We start from the raw sequence: 14,505 nt of genomic DNA on the forward strand, positions 1-14,505 counted from the left end.
CTATTTTCCCCGACTAGTTTAAATATGGACATGACTCATGGTAATATGAAAATATTCCTTAATGCAAGACTACCTGAGGCACCTTGCATAAGGCTAGAAACAAACGAATTGCCTAAGTTGAGTTCCTAGTACCTAGCTTAAACTTTGTACACATTGTCGATGATGTTGTATCTCACTATTTTTATATCATCTTTGCCCCTCATAGAAATTTTTCAACTCCTCAAATCATTTTCTTAATATTATTTAGTACTCCAGGTTTTAGTCGAGAACTAACAGCGTACCTCTTACCATGGTTCAAAAATCTGGCAATATTTCGTCCACTGTCTATTCAAAAACTAGTCGCGTGCGATCACCTGATTCAGCTGTATGGGGAAGTACAAAGGCGAAGAATTTAGTATCTGGTGTCAAATTCTCATGGGACAGATACCAGAAATTGTATTTCGTGGAATTTCTAGAAACGGTCGGTCTCGGCTTTAAGAATGCAGACATCTCTCCGTTGCTCGTTCAACTAAACCTTGATGGATACGAAGATATCAACAACGATCATGGGGAAAATGTTTATGACATAATCGAGGAGAAAGTCCGACGGAAGATTAAGAATACAGCCGACGAACTAGGCGCGGAGAGGTTGAAGAAAGCAAGCTTTGGGTAAGTAGGCGCATATTCGTTTGATTTGATAGAATGATGATGTCTAATTTTCCTAGATCAAAGAAACTTGATTCAACGTCAACAGGGGAGCCCGTACCAATTCCAAACAATACAGTCCCCAGTCAACCAGAAACCCCTCGAGCGGGGACCAAAACGCCAGCGGGAGACCTAAAACCAATTCTTGACTTCCCGGACAAAAGCGACAGTGAGCGGTGCGACACACCTACTCAGCCCACAAAGTCTCCGCAGACGAGCCACCCCTTCCTGAGGATGCCTAAACAGAAAGCACCCATGCCTCCTCCCTCGCCGAGCAGTTCGGGAAGCTCATATACCCTCCGACACGACATCAACTTCGAACCGAAACCCCTCCCCGCATTTTCGTTTAAAGGGTCGCAGAATTCATCTAGCAGTCCATCCACCCCTCAAAGAATAATTAAATTCGAACCCTCCGACCATTTTCTCCCATCCCTCGAATTCAAAGACTCTGAGCGGTCCTCGCAATCACCGACTTCTAAAGCCGCAAGCTCCGATAAAACAGACGAGGAAAGCACGTCGAAACGCGGCAGAGCGAAGCGGTCGATCGGACGTCTTGTATCCTTGTTAAAGCGTGCGGAGGACGCGCTTGATGAGGTCGAAGCTGCGTTCGATGACTTGCCGCAGGTGGAAGAGGGAGGGGAGCTGGCGAGGACGATTGCGCGGTTGAGGTCGGAGTTTAATGGTGTTCAGGTTGATGCGGAGGAGGTGGAGGATTTCGCGGCGGAGAGGTTGAGTGGGTGAGGAGGTTGGTGAGATGGGGCTTGAGCCATGGTTTCGTCACATTGTGGATTGTCGGATTTGGTAGACTTGATAGATGAACTTTAGAATCGGGTGTTGGTTTTGGATTGGAATTTCGGGATATGAATTGTTGGCTACCTACCTATGGCGTTCCGTGTTTCGTGGCTTGGTGACTATGTGTCTGTATATGTGCCCAGTTATTTGAGAAGGTAGTTGGCTTACCGAACTAAAATTCAATTATTCAATATCACAAGACTCTAGAGATGCATAGGTAGTCCGCCTATCTTCTATGTGTGTATACTAGGATAATGGTGTTTTTCACGACCGGTACCAATTTAGCAATAGTATTCAAACGCCTCTAGAATTTCAAGTAACACAAAGCCACCATGAAAGGGGGCAAGGGGTGCAATATAAAACAATCTACGCAGGTCAATTAAGCGGCGGCAATACAGCGAATAAAACTAGACCCATTAGTTGCCGACGCCTCAGCTGCCTAGTTTATAGATTGCCGAGCATGGGGAAATCATCAGCTCGCGGGAAGTGAATCCTATTGGAGTCATTTGCGAAATATCCTGGCTCGCCTGCGGGGTCACCCCAAGTTATAGGATAAGACGAGCTGACTAACGCCTTATACGGGAAGCAACTATCTCGAAATTTCAAGACATTCCCTTACCGCGATCCAGGGGTATAGAAGTTTGGGTGTGCGTATTTCCTTGGCGTATCGAGAAGATTGGATAGCACGAATGCCGACACGGTTTATTACCGACCAAACCGGATGGAACGTCGGGGTAGCTGAAGGCGGCCCCCTTGTTTATAAAGAAGACTGAAACCCTTCGACGAAAGCTTGGCTGCGTCGCCATCCATCTATCCACTCGCCGAATCGCGCCTATCTTGCACCACCATCACCACCACCACCACCATGACCGCCCACCGGGGGTCCGAAGACCTCCCGCCCAAACCGGATCTCGATTCCCAATTCCAGCAGGTCGAGATAGCGACAGACCCCGAGGATGCAGACTTCAAACGTCGCGAGGCCCGCGTTGTCGCGAAGCTCGATCTCTACGTCTGTCCAATCCTTATCATCCTGCAGCTCATCTCGTTTCTCGACCGCGGAAATATTGGTTTCGCCGCCACCCAGGGCATGATCACGGACCTACATCTCGTTGGAACCCAGCTCAATACCGCCATCTCGCTCTTCTACCCGCTATACATCCTCTCGGAGTTCCCCGCGGCGCTCATCGTCAAGCGCATTGGCTTCCACCGCTTGATTCCCGCGGCGGCGGCGTGTTGGGGTCTAGCGTGTCTGGGGAATGGGTTCGCGAAGAGTTTCGGCGACCTTGCGGCGTGTCGCTTGTTGATGGGCATGTTTGAGGGGTTCTTGATGCCTAGTCTGACTCTTATGCTGGCGAATTGGTATAAGCGAGAGGAGATTGGGTTGAGGATAAGTTATCTGTTCAGTGAGATCTGCTAAGACCTCTCTGGTATTTTCGGACCGTAGTGGCTGACATGAAGGCGTAGTTGCTTCGTCTGTTTCAAGTGCGTTTAGCGGCGTGATCGCATACGCTATCTTATTTATGGATGGGAAGGCGGGATATCCTGGATGGAGATGGTGAGTCACCGCCTACATGAAGTCTCGCTACTTGGCACTGATACAATATTGTTAGGTTGTACATAATCGAGGGCTCTGTAACCGTGGTCGTTGCTGCTGCCTGCTACTTCATTATTCCGTCATCTTACACGACGGCTTACTTCCTCAACGAAGATGATCGCGCCGTGATGCGGAAGCGTGCGGAGCTTACTGAAGCATACAGCGGCGGAAAAGGGCATTATACCCGTGCGGAATTCATGATGGCTATCAAAGATGTGAAGACTTGGTTGCACACACTCATTCAAGTTATGTGCTTGACCGTCATGTACGGCTTCAGCGTCTTCCTGCCGATTATCCTTCGTTTCGGGTTCAATTTCAGCGTCGAACAATCTCAATACCTGAGCATTCCGGTGTTCTTCTGGGGTTCTCTCGTCTACGCCGTGGTGGGGTACTTATCCGACCGGTTCTCGCGACGATTTATAGCCTGTGTGCTCTGTGCACCATTCGGTGTAATCGGCTACGCAATTCTTCTAGGCGGCGAACACCTTTCTGTCGGAGTTAAGTACTTCGCTTGTTTTATCATTGCTACTTGTGTATGGGTCATGGGCGGTGCGAATATAGCTTGGCTATCGACCAATTCGGCACCTGACGGTAAGCGTGCGGCGTCCCTTGGGTTTGCTCTAGCAATAGGAAATCTCGGTGGGATTATCTCTGGGCAGATATATCCGCAGACGATGGCCCCGGCGTACACTCTGGGTCACGCATGGAGTCTTGGAGCGATATGCGTCGCATTTTCCACTTGGATGGTAATTAGGCATATCTATTACAATCGCGAGTCGCTCAAAAATGATGTTCGTGGGACTAGGAGTTCGGAGCCAATCGAATTTTCTGATAGAGCGCCGTCATATAAGTACCAGCATTGATTGTGCGGCTGGTACCTATCTATTGGAGGTACGCGAGATGGCGAGATATACATTTAGGTATTTCTAATTCATTCGATCGTGTAATAGATACTCTGTACCAATAAACGAAATATTAGTATGAACAGCTTGTCTCTGCCCGAAATTTTGGCATTTTTTTATGATGGTGGGTACATCTTGCGCCACCCCCTTTTCCGCTAGTGGGAGTGAAGTTAGCATCATGTTTCCCAAGGATGGCCGCCTTTCCCTAGCTTTGCATTGAGGAATGCCATCTTATTCCGGCCTTCTCGTTGTATCTCTTCTTTGTGAGCTTCCATCTCCTCAATATCCCCTATAACGTTATTAGTTTTTTTGTAGCCTTGAAGAAGATAGGTACATTCATACAATTGACACTCATAATGCCACCCCGCATCCACTCTGCCCTCGGTGTGCAGAGGAATAGAGTCAACCCGCCAGATAGCATTGGATCATCTCGCGCGAACGGTAAAAAATCCTGAGCTGTCATCGCAGTTTTCAACAAACCCGGAAGTAAAGTGAAGGTCCGAATGTTGGGATTTTCTGTTGTAACACCACCAGTCAGATAAAATAGCCTACCTAGGTATCTAAAGGAGGGTCATATATCCTCACCATTATGAAGGACCTCCATCAGCTTATTCTGAGCAATCTTACTAGCGTTATATGAACTCATATTCGGGAAAGCAGTACCAATAGCGGCAGTGCCGACGAAGATAAAAGTGCCCGTTCCATTGGCCTGCTTGAGAAAATAGTGGCACATCAAGTAAGGTCCTTTTACGTTGACTTCCTGTAGTACAAGTTAGAAAAATTCTGCAAGAACTGATATACGAAAACATCGAAGAACTAACAAAGTCGTTCCACCATTCTGACGGTTCTCTCTCCTCGATTCTAAACCAGTTCATAGTGCCTGCATCACTGATGACGACGTCGATTTTGCCCACATCTTTTGCTGCCCTCTCCCAAAGCTGCTTCACCGAGGCCTCTGAGGTAAGATCCGCAGGTTGGACAATGATTTTAATTGTGGGTATTTTGGCAATCTCTTTAACCTTGGAAGCGACCTCATTCAATACATCTACCTTGCGCCCGGTGAGAATGATAGCCGATGCGCCTGCGATGGACCAAGCTTCCGCGATTGCCTATACTCATGCGATTAATATGCAGCATCGTAGAGACCGAAACATCCATCATTCGATATCTTACCTTTCCAACACCACCGGAAACACCAGTGATGAGAACCGTCTTACCGTCCGCGGAAAGCTCGGGATTAGAGGGGTTCAGGACAGGATATAGTTCTCGGTGAACGCTATTAGTTAGTTGGTAAGGCCAGGTCAAGGCGTCACGATCTATGTTGTCCATATCTTCTATCTCTTGCTTGTGATGGTATGGTATCTGAAAGGTTCCTTAGAATTTAGAATATTGGCATCCCTAGGGCGCATTTATATTACACGGGAATCTTGACGTTAGTAGGGTTAGAACCCCAAGAAGCTGCGAAAAACCACGCCTAACATGCATAATACCTACCCAACACCCCTACTACGCCCATTTTCTATCTCTATGATCAGTAGTCCTAGATAGGCGGGGTCTAATAAGCAGAAGACTGCTCACGTAAGTTTGACTTACTTTTAACTAATCAGGTCTTAGCCGTTGTGGGTATTATGTAGGACTTCCGTTACGAAGAGCCTTTGAGACCAAGTTTTTTCAGGCTAACCGTTAAATCTCGACATTCCCTCGCCCATCGCCCTATCTATATAGGTAAGTATGTCAGTAAACAGAATTTACAGTTATTATGTTATAATCGTAATTTTCTATCGTTTTATAATCGACGCCGAGATATGAATCTTACCTAGTACTTCTTGATAAGCACTTAATTTTGAAGTCGGTGTTAGTATTACCTCGTTAGTAGTTTCCGAAGAGCTGTCCGCCCAAAAGGGCCGCGCAGCATTAGTTCCGGCAGTTAAGCTTATGGAAATCCTCCTTAAAAGGGTCAGGTGCTTTACCAGGAAGGTCCGAAGGACTTCTAAATGAGACTATGACCATCCCCGTTATAGCTCTTCGGGACCGAGTGAAGCCGGGGTACTTCCGAAACCTACCGTATTAACTTTTTCGTGAAAGATGCTACGTAGGGTGGACCATAAGCCCGTATCCGTTAACTTGTTAATTTAATTAATGTATTAAAATGTATATAGTATGAATAAATAGTATATATGGGACTTATATTATATTTTATAATTTATAAAACGTTATTAATGTTTAATGATAATATTTTTAATATTTAAGTAAATATATATTTATTATAAATAAAAATATTTTTTATTTTATAAAGTTTTTAATTTAATAAATTAAAACGAAAAAATAACGTTAATTTTTATTATTAAATTTTACGGTTTATTAATAAAAAAGAAAATAAAGTAAAAATTATATAAGTAAATATTTATTAAATTTAAAAAAAAATATAATTTATTTTTACTTTTTATTAAATATATATTATATGTTATTTATTTTTTATTTTATTTTTTAATTTTACGTTAATATTTAAATTTTATAATTTACTTATTTAATTAATTTTCTTATTTTAACGTTATATTTAAATAATTATTCGAAACTTAACGTAAATTAATATTAATAAAATTAATTATTTTATTATAAAAAAAATTATAAACTTTTAAAGAAAAAATAAATTATTTAATTATTTATATTTAAATTTTTTTTTCTTTTTTAAATAAATATAATTAAGTATTAAAATTATAAAATTTCTTATTTTAAATATTTAATTTTTAAAAAATAATTAAAAGAAATTAATATTTATTATATTAAATTTTTAATTTATTTTAAAATGAATATATTTTATTTTAATAATGAGTTTTATTTAAATGTAAAATACGGTAATATTTAAAAAAATTTATAAGTATAATAATATTTAAATAAAAATCGAACGATTTTTATTAATTATTATTTATATTTTTATTTATTATTTAAATTTTCGATATTATTTTTTTTACGGTTAATATTTAATTTTTAAAAAAAGTTATTTATTAATTTAACGTGTTTAGTTTAATTTTTTTTTTATTAAACGAAATAATAATAATAATAATAATTAATATTAACGTTAAAAAATCGTTATTTATATAAATAATTATTTTAAAACTTTATTAAAAATATATTAAACGTATTAAATTAAGTTTTACATTTTATATTTAAATATAAAATTTTTATAATTTATTTAATAATTTATATTTTTAAATATATATTATAACGGTTTATATTATATTTTTTTTATTAAAAAATAAAAAAAAAAAACGTAAAAAAAACGGTATTATTAATAAAATTAAGTACGTATTTATTTAATAAAAGTTATATTAAATATAAATTTAATTATTTTAAAAAATTATTATTAATATATAATACCGTTTTTTAAGTTTATTAAAAATATTATTTTTTATATTTTTATAATTTTTTCGTAATAATAATAATAATAATAATAAAAATTATAATAATTAATTTTATTACGAAACGGAATTAAAAAATTAAAAAATAATAACATTATTACGCGAAAAATTTTTAATTATTTTTTTTATGGAAAATACGATATATATATAAATAAAGTTTTTTATTTATTTTATTTTTAAAATTAATCGTAAATAAAATCCTTGCGAAGATTTTATAAATTTAATTTTAATTTTATAAACTTTTAATTATTAATTTAAAAAGAAATCGATATTTAATAAACTTTTTTTACGTTTAAAATTTTACTTTTAAATAATAATTTAAGTTTACGTTTTTTTAATTTTAAATATTTTTTAATGAAATGAATAATTTTTAAATATATAATTATTTAATAAGTAAATTATTATAAATAAATATTATAACTTATTTTTTTAAATAATAATTATTTATCGTTAAATATTAAAATTATATTTAAATATATATACGTTTATTTAATAAATAAATTAAACTTAATATAAATATTAAAAAACTAATTATATCGAGGGTATACGTATTATTATTTATTTTACTTTATATTATTTAAATTATAAAATGAAATTAAAAAATTTAAAAATAATAACGTTATTATGCGAAGAATTCTTAATTATTTTTATTATAAAAAATACGGTATATATATAAACGAAGTTTTTTATTTATTTTATTTTTAAAATTAAAAGTTAACGGAACTTTTACGGATTTAACGGGAACTTTATAAGTTAAATTTTAATTTTATAAATATTTAATTATTAATTTTTTTTTCGATTAAACGTAAAATAATTTTTATAAATAAAAATATAATAAAAAAAGTAGTAAAATAAATAAATATTTAATAAATATACGGCTTTTATAATTATATTTAATAATGTAAAATTATAATATTTTTTTAATTAATTAAAATTAAACTTTCATAAAAGTTTTATTATTTTAATAATGTAATTTAAATTCGAATATATATTTTTTAATTAATCGAAATATTTATCGATAAATTCCCGCGCTTTTAAAATTAAGTTTAAATAATTAAGTATATAAGTATTATTTACGTTATATAAAACCGGAAAAACGCCGGTAAAACGTATATATATTATTTTATATATATTAAGTAAAAAATTAAATATCGTAATTTAAATTTTTAAATTCGATTTTAAAATTTATATTTTTTTATAATATTAAATTTTTAATTAATTATTTCGCATTTAAAACATTTTTAAAAGTTTAATAATTAAAATAGTTTAATTATTTTTATAATGCGTTTTCGAATAAACTTAATTATATTAAAATTAATAAAAAATTAAATCAAGGTTTTATAATTAAAATTAAATTAAATTAAAATTAATTTAAATCGATTAAAGTAATAATTAATTTTTAACTTTAAATATTATAATTAAATAAAAGTTTAAAAATTAAAAAAAAAATAATATATAATTTAAATTAAATGTTTTCGATTAAATTAAATTAAAAAAATTAAAACGTCGAATAAATTAAATTACGAATAATTAAAATTAATTAAATATATAATAAAATTTTAATATAATTTAAAACGTGTTCGAATTAACGTTAAATTTTTTTTTAATATAACGTGAATAATATTAATTATAAATGTTTTAATATTTAACTATTTATTTTTTTTAATTTTTAACGAATATATAAAATTTACATTATTTTTTTAAAAAAAAAAAAAACTTTATATTATACGAAGTAATTTATTTAATTTAATTTAATTTAACTTATAATAATATGTTTTATTATATTATTATTAATTTATAACGTTATTTATAATATTTAAAATAAAAGTTAAAAATATTTATATAATAATTATAATTATATATATAACTTTAAACTTAATTTAGTTTAATTTTAAATGGTATAATTTTTATTTACCTAGGTATGTAAAAATTTTTTTATTATATATATATTAAAAAGTTTTAGTTTAAACATTTAAAAATTTATTTAATAATAATTTTTAAGATTATTTTTATTATAAAAATATTATTTATATAATAATTATTTTAAATTTATATATATTTTATATATATTTTTAAATATATTAATAATATTAAACTTAAGTTATTTTTTTTTATAAATTAAAAATATAAAAATAAATATTTAAATATAATTAATATAATATAACGCGTAAAATTTTTATTATTTATTTTTATAAGAATGTTTTTTTAAATAATTTTTTTTAAAACTTTATTTATTTAAATTATTAATTTAAATATTGTTTTTTTAAATTTTCATTTTATATTTATTATATATATTATGAAATTAAAATTTTAATTTAATTTTTTAATTATAACGGAATATATGTTTTAAATTATAAATGAATTATTATTATATAATAATTTACTTATAATTAATTATAATTAATAAATTATAATTATTTTTTAAAAAATGAAAATAAATATTAATATTATTAAAAGTAATGTTTATACGTTTAATATTAATTATTATATTTAAAATTAACGTAATAAAATTTAAAATTAACGTTATATTTTTAAAAGCCGATATTACGATTTTAAAAAAAAATATTATTATTTTTAAGGTAAATATTACCGTTTTTAAAATAAATGTTACCGTTTTTAAAAAAAATGTTACCATTTTTAAAATTAATATTATTACTTTTAAAGTAAATATTATTACGTTTAAAATAAATATTATTAATATTAATATTTAATTTAATAACTTTAAATTTCATTTTATTATTTCGTAAGTTTTTTTTTTTAATTATTATTTTTATATATTAAAATATTAATTATATGTTTATTATAAAAACGAAAATATAATTTCACACTTCGTTAATAATAACGTTAATAATTATATAATCACGTTATAACTTTTTAAAAATCCGAATAATATAATTATTAATAAACTTAAAATTATAATTAAAAAAATTAAAAATATGTTAAATAAAAGTTTATATATTAATTTATAATTAATATTAATTATTTTTTTAAATTATAAATTAAATATAATTTTCCGTAAATTAAATATAAATAATAATAAAACTTATAATAATAAATTATAAAAACTTTTATATATATATAATATTATTACGTTATATAATTAATATTTCGGTGAAATTTAATAAAATATAAATTTCGGGTTTAATAAAAAATAAGTTTTAAGTTTAATAAAAAATAAGTTTTAAGTTCGGTAATTTTTAAGTATTTAAATAAGTTATAACTAAATATATTAATTAAATATTATTTTTTTTTATATATATTTAAGTAATATAAAATAATTAATTTATAAAATTAAAAGTTATTTTTTTAAAATATAATAATAATTTAATTATAAAAATTATTTTATTATAATAATTAATTAAAATTTATAATAAGTGTTTTATTATATAAGTTAATTAATTACGAAAATAAAACGGGATTTTTATATAATGTTTTATTTTTCGACGAATTAACTTTATTAATATATTTATTTTAATTTTTTTTTATTTAAATAATATTTTTTTAAAATATAATGTATTTATAAAATTATGTTATAATTAAAGTTTTTAATTTTACGATTTCGAATATTTAATTTTTAAGTTATTATAAGTTTTAAAAAAATAAATAAAAAATTAAAAAAATTTTAACTTATAAAATATATATATAAAAATTATTATATAATTTTTAAAGTTTTTTTAGTTTAAAATATTATTAAATTAAAACGTTTTAAATTAAGTTGTAACGTTATTTATTTAATTTAAATATTTTATTTTAATTTACGATTATTATTTATTATTTTTTTATTATTTAACGTTTTTATTTAACGTTTTACCGTAATTAATTAACTTATTTATTTCGAATATACGTAATAAAATTTAAAAAATTATTCTTAATTATAATTGCTTTTTTTATCCTTTTTTATTTTATAAATATAAATATCACGGTATAAATTATAGTTTTAAGTATTAATATTTTTTATTTCGAATATTTTTAAAGTTATTTTTATTATTATATTTTTTTATTTTAAATAACGATAATATTAATTATAATTTAATATATTTCGTATATTATATATTAGTTAAAAATATGTGGTTTCGTAATGGAAATAATGGAAATTATTTATATTTAACCGAAACGTTTAATTTAAACGCGCGTTATATTATTTACTTTTTTAATAATATTTTACGTAAAAATTTTTTTTATTTTTTTATTTTTACGTATTTAAAAAGTAAATTTAACGTAATTTATAAAATTAAATAATCGTTAATTTATTATAATTTAATATTTTATTACGTTAAACTTTAATAATTAAGTATTGTTTTATAATAATTTATTTAAAATTTAAAATAATATCGAAATTTTTCCCGTTTTTTAATATAAAGTTTAAATTTTATTATAAATAAACGTCGATGTTATTATTACACGCGATAAATGTTATTATATTATATAAATATTTTACGGAAATTAATACGTTTATATTATTTTTCGATTTATAAAAAATTAATATTTTATAAATAATATAACGTAATATTTTTATAATTTATTTACTTAAATATTATTAAACGATTTAATTAACGGTTTATTATTTTATTTTAACGTTTATTATATATTCGATTAAACGAAATTATTTATATTTTCGAAATATATTAATAATAAATATAAATTAATATTATATATTTTATATTTGTAATTTCGTTATTTTTTTAAATAATAAACGTTATATTATAATTGTAAATTATATATTTTTTACGATGTTTTTCGCGAATTTTTATTCGTTTATTTTATTTAGTTTATATTTTAAAATAACATTTTTCGTATTTTTTAAATTTAACGAAATTTATTTAAGTTTTTAATACGGGATTTATTAATTTTTAATATTAATTCGAAAATTATAATAAAATATATCGGCTTAATAAATTAAGTTATAAAGTTATTTTTATCGTTCGTTAAAATTAATAATAAAAAACGTTTTCGAAACGAAATTAACGAAAAAAAATATCGTTAAGTATATTCCGTTAAGAAAAAACGAATAATATGTTTAATTAATAAAAAAAAAAAAAAAAAAAAAAAAAACGATAATATCGATATTAATAAAAAAAAATTTAAGCTTTTTAAATTTATTTAACTTAATAATTTAAATACGTATATATCATTATTATTATTTTTTTTTAATTTTAATTTTAATAATAATAACGTAAATAATAAACATTTAAATAAATTCTTTTTAATAAAAATTTCGAAACTTTATTATAATATTTTTATAAAGTATTTTTTTTTTTATAATATAAATGTTAATTATTAAATAATGATAATTATAATAAATATTTTTTATAAATTATAAAAATAAATATAAAAATTTATATATTAAATTATTTAATTAATTTAATATTTAATTAATATATTAATTTTAATTATTTATTTAAATAAATAAGTAATATATATATATTTTAATATAATTTTAATAATAATATTTAACTTAATATTTAATTTTTTAAACGAATATTACTTTTTTTTCCTTAATTTTTTATTTTTTTTTAAAGTTTTTTTTTTAAGAAAAATTATAAATAATATTACCCGTATAATATAAAAAGTAGTTTTTTTTTACGTAATATCCCGTTAAAATTAAATATACTTTTCCCCGTATATAAATTACGATATAAATATATATATTAATAATAATTTAATTAATAATTTTCGAAATTTTAATTATACCTTATTACATTTATATATTTTTAATTTTAACTTATTTTTACTTAATAAAATAAATTAATAAAAATATAAATTTTATATTAATCGAAAAAACTTTTAAAAAAAATTCGATTAATATAAATTATAACCGTTAAAATCGAAAGTTAATTAAACTAAAAATAATTAAAAGTAAAGTTATATATTAATTATTTATTTAATAAGTTTTTAATTAAAAGTTTTTTAATTTTTTATATAAAATATATTAATAATTTCGAACTTAAATAATTAATTAATAAAAAAGTTTAATAATATATAATTAATATTATTCGATTTAATTTTTAACGGTTTTTTATATTAATTTAATTATAAATATTTAAGATTTAAATTAATTACGAAATAATAAATTAAATTAAAACGTATATTTTAATAATAAATTTAATAGTTTTTAGTTTTAAAAAAAATGTTAATTTTATTATTAAAATATACTTTTTATTTTAATTATTTATATATTTATTAATTTATAAATAATATAAATATATTTTATATTAATTAAAAAATAATTAATTAAGCTTTTAATTAAATTAAGTTTCGTATTTTTATTAATTTATTTTATCGAATTAAAATAAATTAAAATTAAAAGTATATAAATAAAATAAAGTTTTAATTTTATATTAATTAAATTATCGTAAATATAAATAATTATACGGCGATTTATATATAAAGAAAAGTATTTTTAATTTTTAACGAAATATTACGTGGAAAAATTTATATTTTATATTATACGGGTAATATTATTTAAAATTATCTTTATAATATTATTAAGTAATTATATTATAATTATTTAAAACTTTATATATAATAAAATATTATTTAATAAAAAATTATAAATATTTATTTTTTAAGTATTATTATTTTATAATAATATTTTTTTTAACGAAACGTTATAAAAAGCGTTATAATATATTTTTTATGTTTTATTATTATTTTAAATTTAATTTTTAATATAAATATATAATGATTTAATTAATAATTTTATATTTTTTCCTTTTAATTTAATAATTAATTTAATCGAAAATATTTTATAATTTATATTAATAAATAATTATATAAAAATTTACCATTAGTTTTATATTAACGATTATTTTATATATATTTTCGTTAATTATTATTTAATATAAAAATATATCGTTTATAATTATTTTATAAGTTAATAATTCGTTTATTATAATAATTAAAAAAATACCATTTTTTTTTTCTTTTTTATATTTAAATTTTTTATATATTTTTTTTAATATATGCTTTTAATATTTAAAATATATATATATAAGTTAATTAAATATAATAAATAACGTTTTTATTATTAACGTTTTAAATTTATTAACGTTAAGCTTTTATATAATAAATAACTCGTATTAATTATATATATTTACGTTTTTCGTGTTAAATA

At 25.1% G+C, this 14,505-nt stretch overlaps 3 protein-coding genes across 3 annotated transcripts; 2 read left to right on the top strand and 1 right to left on the bottom strand.

Annotated features, from left to right (window-relative positions):
• Positions 1–289: 289 nt before the first annotated feature.
• Positions 290–1,425, top strand: GGS22DRAFT_188187 (uncharacterized protein; the record flags this gene model as incomplete). The annotated part of the gene is made up of 2 exons (XM_047964698.1): positions 290–648; positions 705–1,425. The coding sequence occupies 2 exons, from the start codon at positions 290–292 to the stop codon at positions 1,423–1,425; spliced, it is 1,080 nt and encodes a 359-aa protein (XP_047819733.1).
• A 916-nt stretch (positions 1,426–2,341) lies between these two features.
• On the top strand, positions 2,342–3,933 carry GGS22DRAFT_188188 (MFS general substrate transporter; the record flags this gene model as incomplete). The annotated part of the gene is made up of 3 exons (XM_047964699.1): positions 2,342–2,879; positions 2,941–3,031; positions 3,087–3,933. The coding sequence occupies 3 exons, from the start codon at positions 2,342–2,344 to the stop codon at positions 3,931–3,933; spliced, it is 1,476 nt and encodes a 491-aa protein (XP_047819734.1).
• Positions 3,934–3,988: 55 nt separating this feature from the next.
• Positions 3,989–5,733, bottom strand: GGS22DRAFT_162251 (NAD(P)-binding protein). Its single transcript, XM_047961198.1, has 5 exons — positions 5,146–5,733; positions 4,794–5,081; positions 4,558–4,732; positions 4,315–4,488; positions 3,989–4,261 (listed from the first exon to the last, which is right to left on the bottom strand). The coding sequence occupies exons 1-5, from the start codon at positions 5,299–5,301 to the stop codon at positions 4,149–4,151; spliced, it is 906 nt and encodes a 301-aa protein (XP_047819735.1). The 5' UTR covers positions 5,302–5,733; the 3' UTR covers positions 3,989–4,148.
• Between the last annotated feature and the right edge of the window lie 8,772 nt (positions 5,734–14,505).

Source organism: Annulohypoxylon maeteangense (assembly GCF_022496945.1).
Source record: "Annulohypoxylon maeteangense strain CBS 123835 unplaced genomic scaffold GGS22scaffold_7, whole genome shotgun sequence".
Taxonomy (NCBI): Eukaryota; Fungi; Ascomycota; class Sordariomycetes; order Xylariales; family Hypoxylaceae; genus Annulohypoxylon; species Annulohypoxylon maeteangense.

Excerpts from the sequence above, each read along its gene's own strand:
- GGS22DRAFT_162251 (XM_047961198.1), bottom strand. The coding sequence starts at position 5,301 with ATGGACAACATAGATCGTGACGCCTTGACCTGGCCTTACCAACTAACT. Across the intron at positions 4,489-4,557 it reads GATGGAGGTCCTTCATAATG|AAAATCCCAACATTCGGACC; the intron begins GTGAGGATATAT and ends GTGTTACAACAG. Across the intron at positions 4,262-4,314 it reads TGGCATTATGAGTGTCAATT|GGGATATTGAGGAGATGGAA; the intron begins GTATGAATGTAC and ends ATAACGTTATAG.